The sequence below is a fragment of the Primulina tabacum genome, chromosome 5 (genome assembly GCF_025594145.1).
Source record: "Primulina tabacum isolate GXHZ01 chromosome 5, ASM2559414v2, whole genome shotgun sequence".
NCBI lineage: Eukaryota > Viridiplantae > Streptophyta > Magnoliopsida > Lamiales > Gesneriaceae > Primulina > Primulina tabacum.
The window spans coordinates 37852157-37876316 of NC_134554.1; the positions used below are offsets into that span (position 1 = coordinate 37852157).

The following is a 24160-nucleotide window of genomic DNA, read 5'->3' on the forward strand; positions in this document are numbered from 1 at the left end:
TATTGTTTGAAATATAGAAAAAAGGAAAATAACGAATATAATGTTGCACACTCTTCTTGATAGAAACAAAACCGGATTTAAAATTAAGAATGTCCGCCCCGAATGGGTAGTTAGAACTTAGAATGATAAGATATGGCGGACATCTATCAAGACATGAGATATTCAATTCTTTTATGTTTCTATTTTTTTAGTTTGAGTCTACCACACATGGTTTGTTCAGTGTGATTTACCTAATCACCGTAGTTTGCCTGCTGTGTTGGTTTTTTGAGTTTACTCGGGACATATAAAAAAATAGCGGTTACGAATTCTGAAAGTAAAAAAAAAAAAACATTAATAATGTCCACATAATTTTTTTTTAAAAAAAAATGCTTCCTCTTTTTATTCATAAAATAAAATAATAAAAAGCTGAAGTCTAAAAAAGTCGACTCATTTTTGCACTTTTTAGTTTCCTGATACAAATCTTTAGTCTTGCAGTTTTCAACATCCAACCATTAAATAAATAAAATTATATTTTCATATTATTTTACTTTGATTACTGTTATGTGTTTTTTCTCTACAACTATCAAACAAAGATAGCAAACAAAATTATCTCTAGAGTCAAGATTAAAACAAATGTATAAACCAATGCTTCCATAGATTCGATCTTGTTTTACAATTACATCTTTCATATCTATTTATTTTTTATTTTTCTTTTTGGGAACAATCTCGAAAGAACAACAGCCTAAAAAACGTTGATTCAAATCAACTATCGTACTCTTTGTCAAATTCGCTTCAAAAATAAAATAAAACTAAAATACAATAAAGTAGTTTATATCAGACTACCTGTCGGCCAGTTCATGGAAGACGAGCCGCCCCACCAAAAACCCACAATTTGGCGGAGTGGGCTGAAAATTTCCAACCCAACCCACCCCACCCAAACCGAATAAAAATCATTATAATTAATTAAAAATTTCATTTCATAAATAAATATTTATAAAAAAAATCAATAAATTTTGTAATTATTGATTTCACATATCTACATTTTATACATAGTAATTAATAAAAAAATTCACAACATTCATTAAAAAAATACATATAACACCATATATTCATTACGTAAAAAAACATTATTTTCTTCCAGACCTGCTGGCCAACCTAAGCCCGCATCAGGCTGGCCCGTGTAGACCCGTGACTCGCGTGATCTAGCTCATTTAAGTCTGCTTTTAAATAAGTTGAAAAATTTCAATCCAACCCTCTTAAATTACGTGATGGGATGAGCCGACCCAAGAGGTCCAACCCAAATCGGTTCAACCCAAATGAATGACTATAGTTTGGACTTTTTATTAGTTTTTTTGTACGTGTATTAGTGTGATGCGCCGATTGCGAATTTTATAATAATTTAAGCGTAAGATTTTCTCATGTCCTGCAAAATTACAGAATTTTAAATTTAAAGTTACACTAAAACAGTGTAATCAGTTAAAAGATGACATTTCATGCATTACTTTGCCAAATCTAGTTTATTTATTTAAAAATATAGAAAGAAATATATGAATAGAACGATGTATACCCTTTTCCCAATTGAAGCGCCGAATTAAACATTAATAATATCGACATATATTTTAAAAAAATTGCAACTTTTTATACATATAAAAATAATACAAAGCTGAAGTCTACAAATTAGTCGAGTGCTACTTCTAAGTTCAAATGGACTTTGACACCTTTGAACTTCCAATTTCCTGCTATAAATCTTTAGTCTTGCATCCACATTTGCAATCCTCAAGTTCTTGATGAAGCTTCTGAAAAAAAAAATATAAATATTCTAATATCACAGAAAATTTGTGAAAAAATATAAATTAAAATGCATTCATGCAAATTTGTAACTGAGTGATCATTTTATAGTCATATATAGTTTGTATGAATTTTTTAAAATAAAAAAATCAACATATATTTAGGCTGTCGCAATGATATCGGTCTTTATTATCGTTAGTGACGTCGTCGTTATTATCACATTTATTTTTTTACATATATGATAATGAGAAAACACAAGGGTAACTCAAAAATTATAACGAGTAGAGTTTGAAAGCCCTAGTTGATAGAGCTCGAACACTTTTTCTTTGTTTGTTCGAACTTATCAGTTGTCTCACTGTCGGTTGGATAAAATCTCTGGGGGTTGTATATATGGACTTGGACAATCATTCTCCCTTGAGCTATCTTTTGAAGTTGAGTTAGGTCCAAATCCCAATTTTAACATGATATCAGAACTCATGTTCCATATATAGTTATATTTTGGACTGCCCATAGTTGGATCATTTGTAAACTTCACGCTCTAGAAATTCATTCCTGAGCGTGAGTAAGGGTGTTAATTGTCCTACATCGGTTGGATGAAATCTCTGAGAGTTGCATGTCTATACTTAGACAAACCTCCCCCTTGAACTAGCTTTTGGGGTTGAGTTAGATCCATGTTCCAATCTTAATAAAACTGGAGTAGAGTGCATTCAAGCTCCACTCGACTCGATTGCACCCCATACTAAACATTCAAGTAAGCTATTTTTTATTGGCAACAATTTAATCTTATGATTATTAATGTTAACAACGGTGATAACAGTAAAATAAACATGGGAAAATATATAAACTGACCTGAACTTGATTTTGTAGGCTCTTTATATGTTGCACAGCCAAATCTAGCATGTCAGCATAGCTGGTTTGCTGCAATATTCACATTTTTCGAACATCCAAATTAATTAAATAAAACTGTAATTATATTATTATATTTCATTTGCAAAAGATACGATTAGTATATAAAATTAAACTTATTTATGTAAATGTACTAAATATTTGAAAATAAAATTAACGGGGAAAAATAAGGGATAATTACAATTTTTCTCCTTACTGGGGCATGTTAAAATGCTCGTTGCGAACATCCCTGGTCAGGATAACTAAATTACTTTTTTTTAAAGGCGAGACAACTCGAAGTTGTTAACTTTTGATACGTACTGAGTAAACCTCGGGTGAACGTGTTATCCAAAATTTACGAGTCGATAAAACCAAAACGGTTTTGGACCAACACAACATAGGAACAAAAATGCAAGTACATACAAGCAATTAGTTAATCACATATATCATAATCATAATATATATAAACGTATGTAGTACCTTATCCATGTTTGGAACAAGAATTTGTAACTTTTTTAACTTTCCACTGATTTTCGTCCTCCTCTCCTATATATATATATGTATATATATAAGAGAATTTAATTAAAATCACAGCAAGAAAAGTATATATAATGCACAACGAGTGATATAACGTGAGACTAGGGGTGCAATCAGTCTAGTTGAGTTCCTACATACTCAAGCTTGACTCGACAAAAAATAGTACTCGAGCGCGAGCGCGAGCAAGAGCAAATAGGGCATGTGGAGCTTGAATTGAGACAAGTAGATATTTTTCAAAAAGTCCTTAGTGTCAATAGATTGAAGGCTAAAAGTATAATTTACAATAAAATTAAGAGTGAAATGAAAATTTAATAAATATTTTTAAAAACAAAATTGCAAAAAAGATGAAAACCCTCAGCTCGGGTACTCAAGTTTTAGACAACTGATTGCTCGAACTTGAACTCGAACTCGACTGGAGAGGGTTCTTAAGCCACTCGAGCGGTAAAAGAAACTGGAGCTCAAGTTAACTCCTCGTTGGCATGAACAAATAGGTCGAAAATAGAAAGGACAAAACAATACCCTCTCCGCAATGCTACGAGGATGAGTAGCGCAGCCGCGCTTCGCACGGATCTTGCACGGAACCGAATCGTGTGGGATATTGTGCATTAGCTTCTCGACTTGTGTAATCTCCATTCCTCCTTGTCCCATGCTAAACTGAAACTGAATTCACATGCAACATATTACACATGGAAAACTGGTCGCCCTCGACCGAGCTATCGTATATTATAACTATATATACCTGATTTTCCATGCTATCTAGCCCGCCGAGAAGGTCACCCCCGCCGACGATCTTATTTCGTTTGTTCGGTGCCACGGAGAACATGACCGAGTTCGTTTCATCCCATGTCGACGTCCCCATCCCAAACCCGGCGACACTTCCATACGAATGAGAGGTATTTCTTTTCCCGTTTAGTGTTCTCATTTCATCACCAACAGTGTTATCGTTTTCTTCGGAGATATAAGAAAGAGTGCTGTCTTGTCTGGTGAAGCTGAGCTGAGAATTCAACCTTGATAGATTGTCAGAGTTATTGTAGTTTCCCATCCCTCTTGTAACTGAGAATCCTCCTATATTATTTATCCATGTAAAATAAATAAGTAATGAGATTTCTTGAAAGTGATCATATATATATATATATATAACGTTCATCGTGCACACTTATGTGAATATCGATGAAGTGACACTCATCTATTGAATGTAATGAAACGTATCAGCTGGACCAGCGTTAGAAAACATGCAAATAATTCAATATTAGTGATCATACCAAGTCATGTTAACGGCAAAAATTTATGTGAAAAGATCTCATGGATTGTATTTTGTGAGACAGATCTCTTATTTGTGTCTTGTTAACTGTTATATACAAAATTCAAGAAAATTTGCAATTTTGGTTAAGTAAATTTGTTTTTATACAGTTTTAGTCTCTTTTTTCGACATAAATCACTCTCTTTTTCCGACATATATCACTCACATGTTCGTTATCGCTTTATCAATTCCTATCCAATAAAGATTATCCGATCAAAATTAAAAAAAAAACAAATATATCCGATAAAAATTAAATTACAATCTTCCATAACATTTATATATTGTTTTTAATATTAATATTAATTTTACGCCACATGCAAGTCACGTCCCACGCACCCACTTGTTTAATTTGCAGTAAATTTTGGATTTCGAGTGGGTGCAGTGGACTGCATGCACCTGCACAAATATTCATTGCATCTTACTTAAAAAAATAAAAAAAAAAATTAATGGGCCCACATTATTTATTATTTAAACGATCAACTTGCTTAGTGGGGACTTGTATATATTCACTGCAAAAATACAAGGAAGCTTTAAAAGGTTAGAGTGAGGGTACTTTTGTAATTTAATATTATATCAAATGGAACTTAGTCTTTATTAAATTATTATACTTAGTATTTTGAAAGAAAAATTTTTTATTTGAATAATCTATTAAAAAATATTATTTTTTATTGTGAATATCGGTAGAATTGACCCGTCTCACATATAAAGATGGTCTCATATATAAAGATTCGTGAGACCATCTCATCAAAAGAGACCTACTAGATATATTTTCACAATATTTTGAATTTAATTTGTTCTAATAAAAATTTAAAATCAATCTCATTGCATGGTTCTTGTACTAAAGTTGAATTCGATACTAATTTTTTTTTTTTAAAGGAAAGATAAAACAATAAACACTACTTGCAATCAAAAGTTAAAACAATTCTTCTAAAAACCAATTATTTTTAGCAAATATTAATTATATAATATACAAGGCTAAAACCGTCATTTCAAGTATCAATGTATAAAGTTGACCGCCCAAAGAATCAGACATTATAAAATTTCCACGAAACAACCAATGAAAATTCAACAAAAGAAGTCAACATACCGGAATCCCCGACCGCCGCCGCAATCTGGTTGAGAAACCCCGCCGGAGAGCTACTATGCCGCACCAGAGAAAGAGAAGGAGAAGGAGAAGGAGAAGCTCCGCCGGAGCTGCCAACTCCGACGACACCAAACCCGTACGCCCGCTGTAACCCAATCGTACTGTTGCCTTTACTGGGCTGCGGCTCCTCTCTAAAACTGTCTGTCTGGATTCTCCCGACGGCGGAGAGGTGAGAGTGGCCGGAGAATTCTGTTGTGGCAGCGACGGCTGAATCCACGGAGGCAGCCAGGAGGGAGCTGGGTGCAGAACCGTAGCGCATGAGTCCTCCTCCGCCGCCGCTGCCGCTGCCGGAGGAGGTGAGGCCCATTGAGCCTTGCGAGGAAGACGAAGTGGAGGAAGGATACATATGCGTGGGTATCATGACACAGACAATGTAACTTAAAGTTCGTGGAGAGACTTTGGACTGTGGACTGATCCTATCGCATGACCACTCGTACGTATCACAAATATAACATTATTTTAGAATATAAACTTTATTATTATTATAATTATTCCAATAATACAAATTATACAATTATTATTATAATTATTCCGATATAATTAATTGAATTTCCTTTCAGGAAAATAATATTAAAGAATATTATTTAACTAATAATAAATATTTAATAAAATAATTTTAGTTTTGTAATTATTATTACGTTAAATTAAATTTAATAATATAAATTATTGCAATAATAAAAATCAGGCAATCAAATTTAGTTCAGTCAATATACGAACATTAATAAATATAATGAACAAAAATAATAACGATATCTCTTAAGATTTCCTCGTACGAAATAAATGATTAATCAACGAACAATAAAATCACATGTCAATGTTAAACATTTTTTAAAAAAAATATTAGAAAACAATATTAAATCAACAATAATAAAATAAAATAATACTTGATAATTCTCGATAACAAAAAAAATAAGAACATAACAAACCGAAGAGAATTATTACCAACAATCGAAAATATTGATGTTGCGCAAATAAAAATACCGAAGACGGAATAATATGTCACCGATTACTCAACCAATGAAAATACCGAAGTCAATGAATTGAAATGAAATTGCAAAACACCAATTAAAATATCGAAGCCAACGAATTGAAATGAAATTGAAAAAAGGAGAAGGGAGGAATGATCGGCAAGAAGGGGAGAGGGTGCAATAAATAGAGGGGGAGCTCGGTCACGGATTAAAGAATCTGTGACCTAATCCGTGGCAGCTTTAATCCGTGACCTCATTCTTTTTTTTTTTATTTTTTTTAAAAAAAATTTGAATTCGGAGCAGTGAACCCCGGATTGTAATATTTTTGTAAACATTTTAACTTTGCAATATATTTATAATGATTTTATTAATTATAATATTTTTAAAAAAACCCCATGACCACTTGTACGTGTCACAAATATAACATTATTTTAGAATATCAACTTAAGTCTCTTGAGAGATGGTCTCACAATTTTTATCTGTGAGACGGGTCAATCCGATATTCACAATAAAAAATAATATTTTTAACATAACAATTCATATTTTTACGTTGATTACCCAAATAATAGATATCTCACAAAATATAACATGTGAAATCGTCTCACACAAATTTTTGCATTATTATTATTATTATTATTATGTGTTTGACATTATATATATATATATAATTTTGTTACAATGTAAGACACCAAAGATACATGCAAATAATTCTAGAGAATTGAATTATTTTTTCAACCGTTTTGTGTGTTAATCATTTATATAATTGGTTTATGAGATATGAATAAAACAGCAGAGCTGCTCAAATCTAGTGGGCGTAAGCTCGAAATACCAACTTGATGTTGCGACCACTTGTTTGTCCAGATAACATACGAATTAATCGAGCTCATCTGCATATGTGAGTTCCGGTTACTTAAATTTTCCAAATCTACATCTTGTAATTATGTTATAAACGTAATAAAAAATTTTGATATCAATTAAATCAAAATTGCTAACATTTCTACATCCCAACAGAAATATATGTTAAGCACCTCGTTTTTGGTTTTGTGTTCGCTTATTATTTATTTTTATTTCCGCAAATAAGATATTATTCAATTATATGTTAGAGTAGATTCCCTGTAAGCCAACTGTTGGCTAGAGATTTTATTGACTCAATTGTAATAAACAATATTTATTTTAATATAATTCATTATTTCATGGTTTGTTATTTCTTTATCTGTATACCTATTTATGAAACATAGATAAAGATCTTGATTATACTTTAATACAAATGAATCGTAATTCGATATTGAAACTTGTGTGACCCTTAACTCCTAATCGTGATTACAATACAATTTGATTAGGGTTAAATAATTATAGTGGAAAACGAGTTAAAATTTTATTTACAATGAGCCCAATACATATTATTTGAATACTAAAAATAGTTTTCTTCTCATATCATAAAACATGTCCACACGTAATCAAAATCAACTGAATACAAACAAACTCATATCATCGGGACATGCCCCGATATATAGATACATATACATATATACTGGGAAACAACCACTAAACCTCAACTCAAACTGTGACTCCCTCCAGAAGTACCCTCTCCGGTCTCCTTATATCCTGGAGTATCTGTCCTTGTCCACATACAAAGACAACAACAGCCCCCCCTCTGGGTGAGCAAAGCTCAGTCTGAAATAACCACAATATATACCACATATATCTAAACAATGATATATGATATGCAGTGCATGTATGTCGTGGAGGTATCAGGTCAAATGCCCATCCACTGAGCATATATCAGAATCAATCGAATCGCTATCAAATCAATGCTCGAGCTGGCTCATCGGCCTAAATCAGGGATACTCGTATGATAGCGTCGACAAACCGTCATCAAATCCCAAACATCAATCAATCATCGGGGCCACTAATGACTATGATTTAAGGGCCACATAATGCCAAACATAACATCGTGTTCACAAACCCCAGAATCAAATCCAATCATAATAGGTATTCAAAGATCATAGCTCAACGTATATGTCATGTATGCCACATCAACTCAACAAATAAGGCATATAGACATGTATTCTCAATCCAATCAATCAAACATATATTATATAATATAGATACCTGTCGTATGTTACCCGGTCGCAACATACCTCAATTCTTGGTTTCACTCGATGAAGCTTGAAGATATCAATATAATAATTTATCTACATCAATAACATATTCATTTCAATCAATAACATCATTCATAATCAACAATATAAGTTTCAAATATCTTTTGAAACTTTCAAATTTCATATCAAATCGAAATCAGAACATAATTCAATTCCGACTTCAAAACTTAGTTTCTTGTCGGTTATTGTACCGCATATATAATCAGAATTAATAACAATTGACAAATAATTATTTAATCTCAATCCAATGATTAAAATTTCTTAATTATAATAAATTGGGAATAATTCAAAATAACATCACTATAATCATCTCTTTTTCGTTAAAATCATACACTATTCAATAATCTTCAATTTCTGTATGATTTAACAATTTATCGGATTTATTCCAAAAATCGACGAATTTCAAACATCACCAAAAATATAAAATTTATACCTCAAATCGGAGACCTCGTGTCAACGATCCCAAAACTGAAGTCGGTTCGTCGATTGGATAAACCGATAAGTCGTACGATCGAAAAGAAAATCAAAACCCTATTGTGTTCTTTCTTTCTTCTCTCCCCCTCTGCTCTCACGGTTGAAGATGACAAATTTTTCACGTAAGTTCAATTTTATCAATTTTTTTATTTTATATTATATTATATGATATAATATAATATATACTATTTAACATCGGTATATCTCTTTGGACCAGTCCAACGATCAAATTTTCCAAAACTCACAACATGAAACTTCTATATCTTTGAGTTTTCTACGTTATATCCAAATTTCAAATCATTTGGACTTCATATGACCAAGATATGCCACTAATTATCATTTTACCCTTAAAATTAATTCATTATTTTTCAACTTATTTACAAAAATGACATCAAAATAAATTGAATATTTTTCAACTTATTTATAAAAATTTCATCAAAACTATTTTATTCTCGGGGTCTCACATTTCTCCGCTATTTAAAAGATTTCGTCTTCGAAGTCTCAAACATCTCTATATACATAACATTGACAAACATATAATATGTCACCAGTTATAGTACATATCAAAACTAAAATCAGTAAATGGATCATAATACATTGAATACAATGGAACAGGTGGAATAGAATCAAACAAGTGCGGATATGATTCTCGCATCTTGCTTTCCAATTCCCACGTTGACTCCTCTACACCATGTCGTGTCCATTGCACTCGAACTAGCAGAATCGATTTATTACGCAATACGTTCTCCTTCCGATCCATAATGCAAATAGGTTGTTCAACATAGGAAAGAGAAGGATCAAGTTCAACTTCATCAGGTGCAAGTACATGTGATGGATCTAGTTCATATTTTCTCAACATAGAAACATTAAATACATCATGAATGGCAGATAAAGCTGGTGGCAATGCTAACTGATAAGCAAGATCCCCAACTCGATCAAGGATCTCGTATGGAGCAACATATCGAGGTGATAACTTCCCTCGCATGCCAAATCGAACAGTGCCTCTAAAGGGAGATATTTTCAAAAACACTTTATCACCTTTCTGAAATTCTAAGGGTCGTCTTCGTTTATTCGCATAACTCGTTTGACGATCCTGAGCAGCTTTCATCCGCTGTCGAATTAACTGAACATTATCATTCATTTCCTGTATCATTTCAGGTCCAGTTAATTGTCTTTCACCAATTTCATCCCAGAACAACGATGACCTACATCGTCTCCCATATAAGGCTTCAAAAGGTATCATACCAATGCTCGTTTGGAAGCTATTATTATAAGAGAATTCTACCAATGGTAAGGCGTCTTGTCATCCCATTCCGAAATCCATCAATAGCACGTAACATATCTTCTAATGTTTGAATTGTACGCTCAGTTTGGCCATCAGTTTGAGGATGATAAGCAGCACTCATAGTCAAACGTGTACCCATCGCTTCTTGGAAACTACCCCAGAATTTAGAAGCAAACCTGGGATCACGATCTGATACAATTGAGACTGGCACACTGTGCACTCTTACAATATTCTCAATGTATAAAAGGACCATTCTCTGATCTGGGTAAGTCCGCTCATACGGAATGAAATGTGCAGATTTCGAAAGCCGATCAATAATAACCCAAATAGCATCACAGCCCTTGGGCGAACGAGGTAAATGAGTCACAAAATCCATAGCAATATGTTCCCAATTCCATTTCGGGATTTCAAGACTATGGAGTAATCCTCCAGGTTTCATTCTCTCGGCTTTCACTTGCTGGCAGACAAGACATTTCGAAATAAATTCAGCAATGTCCTTCTTCATATGTCTCCACAAGAATTGAGGTGTCAATGTAAAATACATCTTTCGACCTCCATTGTGAATACTGTCTTTGCTACAATGTTCTTCTCGAAGAATGGCAGATTTCAAATCAGAATCATCAGGAACTACCAGCCGATCATTAAGTCGTAAAGAACCATCAGAAGAAATCTAAAAATCAGATTGATGTCCTGCAGATACAAGTTCTTTCGACTTTTGGATCTGAGCATCGCTTCGTTGGGCCTTTCGTATTTTCGATATCAAGTTTGGCTCAATTTGCAATGCTGAGACAATGACAGAATTCCAATTCGAGTGAAAAGTCCAACCAGAAGTACACATATTCTCGTCTACCTTGGCGACACAAACAGAAGCTAAAACAGAATCATGAACCTTACGACTAAGGGAATCCGCAGTAACATTCACCGATCCAGGGTGATACTGAATCTCGCAATCAAAATCTTTCAGGAGATCCATCCACCTGCGTTGCCTCATATTCAAATCAGATTGAGAAAAGAGATATTTCAGACTCTTATTGTCCGAATAGATAACAAACTTTTCTCCTTATAAATAATGGCGCCAAATCTTCAGAGCAAATACAATGGCGGCCAATTCAAGATCATGAACAAGATAACGAGTTTCAAGAGATTTTAATTGACAAGACGCATAATTAACCACTTTGCCATGTTGCATCAGAACACAACCCAAACCTTTATCAGACGCATCTGTACACACTACAAATCCTCCGGTACCTGAGGGAATAGTAAGCACATGTGTTGTGGTCAATTTCGTCTTCAATTCTAGAAAACTAGCTTCACAGTCATCTGACCAAATGAATCTCTGATTCTTCTGTGTCAGTTGAGTAATAAGTTTAGCTATTTTCGAAAATCCTTCAATAAAACGATGATAATAACCAGCTAAACCCATGAAGCTACGGATCTCAGGAACATTCGTAGGTCTCGGCCAATTCAATACAGCTTCAACCTTTGTAGGATCAACAGATATCCCATGTTTTGAAATAACATGGTCCAAAAATACCACTTTGTCTATTCAGAATTCACATTTGGACAATTTAGCATATAAAAGGCTAGTACGAAGAGTTTGAAGTAGCAGTCTCAGATGTTCAGCATGCTTCTTTTTCGATTTCAAATATATAAGAATATCATCAATAAATACAATAATGAATCGGTCAAGATAATCTCGAAAGATACGATTCATTAGATCCATAAAGACAGCATGAGCATTCATGAGACCGAAAGGCATAACCAAGAATTCATAGTGGTCATACCTGGTACAAAAACAGTCTTAGGCACATCTTCTTCTCGAACTCGTACTTGATGATAACCAGAACGAAGATCAATCTTCGAGTATACAGAAGTACCCAGAAGCTGATCAAATAAATCATCAATACGAGGAAGTGGGTACTTGTTTTTCACACTAGCCCGATTCAGTTGCCTATAATCGATACACATTCGCATAGTACCATCTTTCTTTCGAACAAATAAAACCGGAGCTCCCCAAGGTGATACACTCGGTCGAATATATCCCTTATCGAGAAGATCCTGTAATTGTTCTTTCAGTTCTTTCAATTCCAGAGGTGCCACGCGATAAGGAGCTTTAGAAATAGGTGCAGTCTTTGGCATAAGATCAATACTAAATTCAACTTCTCGACGAGGAGGAAAATCAGGAATCTCATCGGGAAATACATCCGGGAATTCTTTCGAAACAGAAATCTCGGATAAAGAAGGCTCCTTCGAGACATCAATAGCGTAGATAAGATAACCCTCATCCCCGCTAAACAAAAGTCGAGACATTTCCAAAGAGGATACCAATGTAATTTTAGCTTGGGAACCCTTGCTATAAAAATTCCACTTTGGTCCATCAACAGGTCGAAATCGAACCACTCCATGAAAACAATCGACAGTAGCTCGATTTTTTGCCAAGATATCCATTCCAAAAATACAATCAAAGTCGTACATTGGAAGGACAATCAAATTCAGAAATATTACATTGTCCTCATATATCAATACACAATTATGCACAACTTGCTCACACAAAATAATCTTTCCTACTGGCGTGGCTATCGACAAAGTATCATACAACGGAGTACACATAATATCATGCGATGCAACAAATGCATGAGATATGAATGAGTGGGATGCTCCTGTATCAAATAAAACACGTGCAGGATAATCGCAAAGCATGCAAATACCTGCAATCACATAACCAGGAGCTTCTTTTGCCCGATCCTCAGTCAAGACATACACTCTAACTTGAGGAGGGCTGGGCAGTCTCACTACCAGGTCCTTGATATCATGGAATATTCGACTGCTGGAAATAGGGAACATGAACAGCATGTCTCATCATACTGGGGCCACCTTTAAATCCTGGTTGGGGTTGAGAAGAAGTTGTACCCCTATTCGGACATACACGAGAGAAATGACCTTCCTGTCCACACTGATAACAAGTGCCAAACATACCTCGACACTGCTCGATAGTATGTTTGCCTCCACAATGGCTACAATATGGAGCCATAACGTGACTTCCTCTCTGGGATCCACTGGAACTCGAAGAAGATGAAGAAACAGTGGAACCAGTCTCCTTAAACTTAGTACTTCTCGGGCGCAAGGTAGGCTGCTGAGCTAACACTGGAGGTGGAGGAGTATACTTTGTACCTCCTCGTCTTAGTCCAGCTTCGGCAGCCTTAGCTCGTTCAACTGCCTCCGCGTAGCTCGTAGGTAAATCAGAAATGACAAAAGTATAAATAGCAGGATGTAAACCATTTACAAACCTGTTATATTTTGCTTTTGCATTCGCAGCTATGTGAGGTGCATATTTCAACAACGTAGAGAATTTCGAAGCATACTCTGCAACAGTCATCGTTCCCTGCTGCAGACTATTGAATTCATTATCTTGGGCAGTATAATAAGAAGGAAGGGAATACTGCTCCAAAAACTGAGCCTTGAAGACATCCCAGGTGACTTCAATCCCGGCTTTTTTCAATCCAATCTCAGCTGCTTCCCACCAAGATTTTGCTCGGTCTTTCAATTGATAAATGGCAAGTTTCATTCGCCGAGCCTTAGAATATTCAACAATATTAAACAAATGCTCGATATCCTTCAACCAGGCCTCTGCTCTTTCTGCACTCTCGGTGCCAAAGAACCTCGGTGTTTTCAAATCCTGGAATCGAGCCCACTAAATCCATGAACATCTTTTCGAACTGTCCAACAATCCTCTCAATACTACTACTCTCAGTCTCATTTGTGGGATCCATCTACAAACAAAACGATGAATATCACAAATCAATATCAATTTCACATTATCATCATCTCATATCATCAGTCTCATCAATAACTTACTCAAACTAAATCAAGTAGGAGCAAGTAATACAAATAAATCAAACACAAACGCACAATTAATTTGTGCCTATTACATGTACACAAGACTCAATCGAGCATTCCCAGCTATACTCTGATACCACTTTGTGTGGGGCCCTTAACTCCTAATCGTGATTACAAAACAATTTGATTAGAGTTAAATAATAACAGCGGAAAACGAGTTAAAATTTTCTTTACAATGAGCCCAAAACATATTATTTGAATACTAAAAATAGTATTTCATCTCACATCATAAAACATGCCCACACGTAATCAAAACCAACTGAATACAAACAAACTCATATCCTCGGGACATTCCCCGGTATATAGATACTTATACATATATACTGGGAAACAACCACTAAACCTCAACTCAAACTGTGACTCCCTCGAGAAGCACCCTCTCCGGTCTCCTGATATCCTGTAGTAACTGTCATTGTCCACATACAAAGACAACAAGAGCCCCCTCTGTGGGAGCAAAGCTAAGTCTGAAATAACCACAATATATACCACATATATCTAAACAATGATATATGATATGCAGTGCATGTATGTCGTGGAGGTATCAGGTCAAATGCTCATCCACTGAGCATATATCAGAATCAATCGAATTGCTATCAAATCAATGCTCGAGCTGGCTCACTGGCCTCAATCAGGGATACTCGTATGATAGCGTCGACAAAGCTCCATCAAATCCCAAATGTCAATCAATCATCAGGGGCCACTAATGATTATGCTTTAAGGGTCACATAATGCCAAACATAGAATCGTGTTCACAAACCCCAGAATCAAATCCAATCATAATAGGTATCCAAGGATCATAGCTCAACATGTATGTCATGTATGCCACATCAACTCAACAAATAAGGCATATAGACATGTATCCTCAATCCAATCAATCAAACATATATCATATAATACAGATACCTGTCGTATGTTACCTGATCGCAACATACCTCAATTCTTCGTTCCAATCGATGTAGCTTGAAGATATCAGTATAATAATCTATCTACATCAATAACATATTCATTTCAATCAATAACATCATTCAAAATCATCAATATAAGTTTCAAATATTTTTTGAAACTTTGAAATTTCATATCAAATCGAAATCAGAACATAATTCAATTCCGACTTCAAAACTTAGTTTTTTGTCGGTTATTCTACTGCATATATAATCATAATTAATAACAACTGAAAAATAATTCTTCAATCTCAATCCAATGATTAAAATTTCTTAATTATAATAAATTGGAAATAATTCAAAATAACATCATTATAATCATCTCTTATTCGTTAAAATCATACACTATTCAACAATCTTCAATTTATGTATTATTTAACAATTTATCGGATTTATTCCAAAAACCTACGAATTTCAAATATCACCAAAAATATAAAATTTATACCTCAAATCGGAGACCTCGTGGTAACGATCCCAAAACTGAAGTCGGTTCGTCGATTGGATAAACGGATAAGTCGCACGATCGAAAAGAAAATCAAAACCTTATTCTGTTCTTTCTTTTTTCTCTCCCCCTCTGCTCTTATGGTTGAAGATGATAAATTTTTCACGTGACTTCAATTTTATCTCTTTTTTTTATTTTATATTATATTATATTAATAAAATAATATAATATATACTATTTAACATCGGTATATCTCTTTGGACCAGTCAAACGATCAAATTTTTCAAAACTCAAAACATGAAAATTCTATATCTTTGAGTTTTTACGTTACATCCAAATTTCAAATCATTTGGACTTCATATGATCAAGATATGTCACTAATTACCATTTTATCCTTAAAATTAATTCATTATTTTTCAACTTATTTACAAAAATGCCATCAACATAAATTGAATATTTTTCACCTTATTTGCAAAAATGCTATCAAAACTATTTTATTTTCGGGGTCTCACAAAACTCATTTGTCAATATTGTATGATCTAAATTCGTTCATAGTCGATTCAACCGCCTAAAACATGGATAAAAGTCACTTGAGCTCGAGACTGGCATCTGTGATGTTGTGTACCGCGTTTCTTGGTAAAGCATAGAGATGTCCAAACATGCATATGGGTAGTCATATGATGATTATACCAAACTACCCTCCCTCGAACTTTCCAAGTGGTTATCATTCATCGAGAAGATAAGTATGTAGTTATAATTGTACACCATTAGTCCTTACGACCCGGGACAACACTGAGGCTCTATATGCTAGGGATGTGATTTGACTCGTTTACCGATTCCAGGAGAGTCATCAGGTGGCGAGATTGGGTACAGTTACGACACATGTAGGAGTCAGTGCATTGTAGTCGGGGATTTACCGCTCACCTACGGGTGTGGATATCCTATGTGATCTGATGAAATAATAGTGCGTGGAATCTCTGGCCAGAGTATGAGATGTACGTTAGAGAAGGAGTTCTCTAATAATACATGTGATGCCACTATTTATATGTATCACATAGTTATCGAATTAATATGCAACCGTAGATGAACAAATGGTTGCAGATTCGATCGGGATATATGAGATGAAGGGACCATATTGTACGTTAATCATAATCGACTGGTTCTTGCAGACACTATCAGTGATGCCTAGGGAAATCATGGGGCGATGCTACTAGACGCTCTTACCATGATTCGATGGTTTTAATCAGAAATATGATTTCTGACATTCTCATGATCAATTATTGATATATAGAATGAAGCAAATTAGGGTAAGCCCAAATAAAAGATTATGTCATGAACTACAAAGAGTTGTGAACCCACAACTAGCTGTATCCCTGAACCATTGAGAGTCACACAAGTATTGGATTATTTTGTCCTCGTCTAGATAATAAATTCAAGAAGTTGAATTTATATAAAACGTTGAGAGAATAAATTCAAGTAGTTGAATTTATATAAAATTATGATATAGTAAATTCAAGGAGTTGGATTTATGATAATTAAATTTTGAAAAAAATAAATTCAAGAAGTTGAATTAATGAGATAGTAAATTCAAGAAGTTGAATTTATGAATTTGTAAAATTTGGAGAGAATAAATTCAAGTAGTTGAATTTATAAAATTTGGGAATTTAAATTATTGAACTCAAATGTTGAGTTTATTAAATATTAAATTTTTGAGGTGATAAATTCAAGGAGTTGAATTTATAATTTAAATATTAAATTCAAATGTTGAATTTATAAAAGATTTAAATTAAATGTAATGAGTTTATGTATAATGGGTTTGTAAGAGTACAAGACCAGTATACATATTATGAAAGTTCTTAACTGGACTTTAAAAGATTAATTAATTAATTAAACTAGTTGGACTAGAATAATTAATTGATTAAGCCCATTAATTATTTTATTTAATTAATGGGACCTAAGCTTATATATATGTGTGTATTAGGTTTAGGGTCAATACAATTAACAGTTATAATTTCGAAACCCTAGCCTCCACCAAGGATTTCGAGAAATTGATCTCCTTTTTCTTCAAAATTTTCGGCCATCACCTTTGGTTTTTCAAAGGGTTTTGAGACTCCTCTCGTTTAATTAATCTCAATGAAAAATCCTTCTAAATTTCTAGTGCAATTTAGAAGAGGAACAAGTAATCCGGTCGTGAACCTGATTCGAAGATTGAAGAAATGAGATTCGAAGAACTTACATGGGATTTACAACAAAAGCTACGTTCGCCTATACCGGCGTAGTTGGAGCCAAATGAATATTCATTAAGGTTAAAGTTTTAAACATCCTATGTATGTTTATTTATTAAAACCATACGAGTCATCAAACAAATATTTTGATTGTCAAAATAAAAATAAAATTTTAAAACTTCCGCTGCGTTTGGGTACGAGAAAGCCGAGATTCAACAGTGGTATCAGAGCCAGGTTCTCTATATCGTATGGTTTTATTTTATATTGAATAATTTATTGTAAAACCACACAATAAAATTTTTTCAGAAAATTGTTGCACCATGAAATTTTGATTTTAAAACAAAAAAATATATTTTGGATATGCCCGGAACTGTTCCGGACAGACCACGCGCTGTGCGGAGCGTCCGCACAGCTTGCGGCGGGCGGACAACGGCCCTGTCTCAGGCACTGTGCTGATTAATGTGCTTGAATTGTTTGGGTCTAGAGTGCGATTTTCTGATTTTTCAAACTTTGGATTAAATTGATATTTTATGAAAATTAGTTCAATTTATCTTTTGAAAAATTAATTTTTGAAAAACTAATAATTTTCTTGTGAAATAAATAATTAGAATATGATTTTAATTATTTATGGTAAAAATGAGTTTTTACAAGAAATCAATTATTATTGAATTAATTGAAAATTAAATAAAGTTGTTCATTTAATTTATTAAATTCTTTAATATTTATGATGGTTAGTAATAAAATTATTAGATACATGATTTATCAATTAATTAAATTTATTTAATTAAATTGATGTTAATATTTGATATTAAATGTATGAAGGATGATCGAGAGCCTTGACCAATGTGTTAGGTGTATGTTAGGATATTTTACTGTGTTTTATTCATTTTGTTAAATATTTGATATTATTAAAATGGACCTGATTTATGGCCCCCCATGAGATGTATCCCTTATGTGTCATGGTTATTTAAATATAATTGTTAGAAATAGTGGGAGATCAATACTGGAAGATGGTGCGTCCGATGCACAAGATGAAGACATGTAAAATATTGGAAGCACTTGTAATAGTTGCATTTGCATCCCTGTATTCACCTAGGTTTTGGGCCTGGATCCATGTCTGGCTCACATGGATCTAATAGTGTTGGCTATCGATCATCCTTCACTACAACAAAAATGGCTTTTCGCAGCGCGCAAATTTTCTTTCCGCAGCGCACATTGTACGCTGCAAAGTTGCAAGCTGTTAAAAGTTCAAGATTATCCGCGACGTACATGTGCACGCTGTTAATACTATTATCCACGGCGTGCAAAATCACGCCGTAAATACAACTATCTGCAGCGTGCAATGTATGCCGTTGAAATTCATAGAACATCCAATATTAGCGACGGTGTTCGACAAACCGTCGCTACTCGACGACGGTTTGTAAGAAGACGCCGTCGCTAATTTAGCGACGGTCTTTAAATTTAACGACGATTATAAACCCGTCGCTACATGTCGCGACGGTTAAAAACCGTCGCTAAATTTTTCATAAAAATAAAAAAAATTTACTTTTATAATTTAATAAACTTTTAAAAAAACTACAATACAACTATGATAACAATACTCATGATCTTAACTAACACATAAAAAATTAACCAAAAGTTTAAACAAAAAAACGTATCTAAATCGAAACTAAAATCGTATGAAAGAGAAAAATTTTAAGTGTTGTGAAGTGGTGTGGAGGAAAATGGAACGAAAATCAGATATTTATAGGAATTTTCAACTATTAGCGACGGTTTTCCATTAAACCGTCGCTAATAAATAGAACCGTCTGCTATTAGCGACGGTTTTATAATAACCGTCGCTAAAAGCAACGGTAACTGTCGTCGATTTTAAATCGGCGACGGTTTATTGTCAACCATCGCTAAAAGCTACGACATTTTTATTAAACCGTCGCAAAATATAGCGACGATTGTTTAAACTGTCGCAACCTTTAAATTAGCGACGATTTCGGTAATTTAAAAATCCGCACCCATTTTCCGCAGCATGCTAATAATATACATGCTGTGAATAATACTATTGACGGCGTGCAATTAATGTACGCCGTTAATGTCTAAACACGATTTTTTTTAAAATAAATGATTCACTTTTAACAGCGCACATAAAAATGCACGCGGTTAATATTACTATTAACGGCGTGCCTTTATTGTGCGCTGCGAAAATTGCATAAGTTATTAACAGCTCACATATAACTGCACGCTGTCGTTTATATAATTTATTAACACCACACATAAATGCATGATGCGGATATTACTATTCGCAGCGTGCTTTTAATGCACGCCGTTATTTCTGTCAAGTGCAACAATATTAACAGCGCACATATGGGTGCACGCCGTTAAAATTAGTATTCGCAGCGTGCTTTTAATGCACGCTGTTGATGACATGCTGCGGAAAATCATTTTTCTTGTAGTGCTTATTTATTGTTTAATATCATATTATGATATATATGTAATATATAGTAGTATGCATGTATGTATATTATTAAATAATATAGTTGCATGAATCCGAAAAAAATACAAACATGGCACGCTATTTTAAATTAAAATGATGAGACAATTTTAAAATTAAAATCCCTCATTTTGAATAAAATTCAAAATTTATATCAAATCGAAAAAATAAAAATTAAAAGAGTTTAATTTTTCCTTGCCTTCCATCAACCGTGGTTGCATGTTGATCACTACCTGCGAATAATGTCTGGCTCATATTATTGGGGAGGCTTGGACGTCGGGCAGCTGCGACTTCCATCGGACATATGATGTAAATTGAGTGGAACTCCCATGAATTCGGCTCATATTATTGGGGGAACTCATGGCGACCGTCTACTACAATTCAATATTGATAGATCGGTTTGACACGTGAAAATAAACGGCGTCATATTATTGTGTTCTTATTAAACGTGAGGCGAAACACGCGGAGGTTGCATAGGGATGCAGATTCTACCTTTTAGAAATTATAATTGGCTGATATTATTCGGGATTATAATTTGCTAATTGGACTTTACGTGCCCACTAAGGAAATACGATTTCCCTTTTTCATCAGAGGGTGGTGGAAGTGTCAAAATAGTAGGAGGGAGATTTATAAAATAAAATCCATATTTTATATCTTAGAATTATTTTAAAATTATCATCAACCATTATTCTGTTTTCGTATCAGTATATTTTTGATTTCGTCACATAATCCATTTTTAATATTAACAAGCTAATCGAATCTAATTTTCAAGACTTGTTGGGAAAATTGTTCTGAATTCGAAAAACATAACATACACACTATTGTCAATCTTGCTGAACTGACAAGCATGCAAGATGGTAGGACCATAGTATGCAAGCTAAAGTGTAACATGCTCGCTTCTATGTCAAATAAACTGTAGGGATAATTTGAGGAAATGTTGAATGCTGCTGACATTCGAATACACTTGAAAGAGTTGCATGGTACATGAAACTTGTACAATGATGCACACCATTTTTAAAAGCTCGTGACTACATGCATGCAAGATAGGGCTCTGGCCCATGAGCGTGGTGTAGATATGATTGGGCTTATTGAGAATGTGGTGGGCCTGGAATATGTGATTCCTAACGAGTTAATTGATGACATCAATTTGTTGTCTTTCTCTTTCTCATTTGACGGGTTATTATGAACTTCAATTTGAATAAGATAGATGATAGCCTTGAAGAGCTAGTCAAACGCTTATGACTTATGAGATTACCATAAAACATGAAAATGTTGTTTTTCTAATGAGCCTCTCGTCAGGACGAAAAATGGCCCACAAGGTAAGGGAAAGAAATGTTCTGCCCCTCACAAGAAAAACAATCACAATAAGAGGAAAACTCTGAAGGACACTTAAATGGCCTACAAAGCCCGATAAGTCAGAACATATTTATTTCACTGCAAGAAATCCGGACATAAGAAATTATATGCGCTAGAAATGTTCTGGAAATGATAAGTGAATGTCCAAGTAAATAGAACTTCAACAACAAACAAAATAAAATTAGATGATCCAAATCTCGCACAAATATGGCACGCTAGACTAGGTCACATTTCTCAAAAAAGAATGCACAAACTAGTGGGAAAAGACATGTTTGACTTGTCAGACATAAATTATTTACTTACTTGTGAGTCACGTCTAAAAGGAAAAATAACCAAGACTCCATTCAATAGAAACGTGGAACGTGTGCATGGTCTATTGGATTTGATCCACACAGACATATTTGGCCCGCTAAGTGTTAGCACAAAATATGGTCAATCCTACTTCATTACCTTTACTGATGACCATTTGAGATATGAGTATGTTTATGAAACACAAATCTGAAGCATTTGAAAGGTTCAAAGAATTCAGATTTGAGGTAGGAAAACAGCCAGAAAAGAGTATTAAGACATTTCGATCTGATCGAGATGGAGAATACTTGAGTGCTGAATTTTTGGGTTATCTACAAGATAATGAGATTCTCTCACAGTGGACTCCACCAGCAACACCACAATTGAATTGTGTTTCTGAACGTCGTAATCGAACCTTGATGGACATGGTTCGATCCATGATGGGATTCACTGAATTGCCTACATCGTTTTGGGGCTTTGCGCTTGAAATAGCGGCAATATTGTTGAATAATGTCCATACTAAAGCAGCGGATAAAACACCATATGAGATATAGATGGGAAAAACTCCCAAATATTCTTACATGAGAATATGGGGATGTCCTGCTTACGTGAATTAGACAGCAAGAGACAAATTGGATAGTAGATCCACTTTGTGCTACTTTGTAGAATATCCAAAGAATTCAGTTGAATATTATTTTTATCATCCCAATGAAGCAAAAATGTTTGTTTCAAGAAATGTCACCTTGTTGGAAAATGAATTTCTATTAGATAGAAAGGAAAGATGATAGAGCTTGATGAAATTCAAGATACTCCCTCAACTGTAGAAGTTGAACTAATCCCCAACAACCAGTAGTTGAAGTACAAGCACCTAAAAGGTCTGATAGGGTTATTAAACCACCTGCAAGATATACACTTCTTCATGAACAAGGTCCTGATGAGCCTTGTGTTGGATGTGATCCAATGAACTTCAAAGAAGTAATATCTGATACTGATTCAACCAAATGGCTTGAAGCCATGTAGTCTGAAATGGACTATATATATTCAAACCAAGTATGGACATTGGTTGATCCACATGAGGGAATCGTTCTCATAGGATGCAAATGGATCTACAAAAGAAAGCTTGGGGCATATGAGAAGGTATTGACCTTCAAAGCAAGACTGGTTGCAAAAGGTTATACTCAAAGGCAAGGAATTGACTATGAGGAAACTTTTTCACTAGTTGCTATGTTTAAGTCCATTAGAATACTACTAGCCATAGCAGCATGATATGATTATGAGATATGACAAATGGATGTAAAGTCTGCATTCTTCAATGGAGACATCAAAGAAGAAATTAATATGTCTCAACCTGAGGGATACACATCAGTAGGAAGTGAGCATAAAGTGTGCAAATTTCAGAGATCAATATACGGTCTCAAGCAGGCGTCAAGGAGTTGGAACCTCAGATTTGATAGCACTATTAAGGAATTTGGTTTTGCTAAAAATCTTGAGGAACCATGCGTATACAAGAATGTCAGTGGGAGTGCAGTGACATTCATAGTACTTTATGTTGATGATATCCTGCTCATTGGGAATGATGTAGGATTACTGCAATCAATTAAAGTATGGTTAGCAAGTAAATTCTCCATGAAAGACATGGGTGAATCATCATATGTATTTGGAATACAAATCTATAGAGATGTATCAAAGAAGATGCTGGGGCTCACCCAAGCCACCTATATTGATACCATTTTGAAGCAATTCTCTATGGAAGAGTCCAAGAGAGAATACTTACCAATGTGTCATGGTGTTACTCTATCTAAAGCTTTGTGTCCCAAAACTGATGAATAGATAGAGATGATGACAATATTCCATATGCGTCAGCCATTGGTAGTATCATGTATGGTATGATAGAGATACGTCCTGATGTTGCTTACGCTCTGAGTGTTACAAGCAGATATCAGGCGAACCCTGGTCCAATTCATTGGAAGGCCATGAAAGATATTCTTAAGTACTTAAGAAGGA

At 34.3% G+C, this 24160-nt stretch overlaps 1 protein-coding gene and 1 long non-coding RNA gene across 2 annotated transcripts in view; one reads left to right on the forward strand and one right to left on the reverse strand.

The window, feature by feature from the left end:
* Positions 1–24160, forward strand: part of LOC142544991 (uncharacterized) — a 92802-nt gene that overhangs the window by 29113 nt on the left and 39529 nt on the right. The gene's annotated exons all lie outside the window — the stretch shown is intronic.
* On the reverse strand, positions 1526–6039 carry LOC142547580 (transcription factor bHLH128-like). The gene is made up of 6 exons (XM_075655943.1): positions 5577–6039; positions 3929–4254; positions 3709–3849; positions 3133–3198; positions 2617–2685; positions 1526–1775 (listed from the first exon to the last, which is right to left on the reverse strand). Exons 1-6 carry the CDS (start codon positions 5992–5994, stop codon positions 1719–1721), a joined length of 1077 nt encoding a protein of 358 aa, XP_075512058.1. The 5' UTR covers positions 5995–6039; the 3' UTR covers positions 1526–1718.

Bases quoted from the DNA above. Each gene is read 5' to 3' on its own strand.
- LOC142547580 (XM_075655943.1), bottom strand. From the start codon at position 5,994: ATGATACCCACGCATATGTATCCTTCCTCCACTTCGTCTTCCTCGCAA. The intron at 4,255-5,576 runs GTATGTTGACTT...TAAATAATATAG, and splicing joins GGCGGCGGTCGGGGATTCCG to GAGGATTCTCAGTTACAAGA. The intron at 3,199-3,708 runs GTATTGTTTTGT...ATATATATATAG, and splicing joins CTCGTAGCATTGCGGAGAGG to GAGAGGAGGACGAAAATCAG.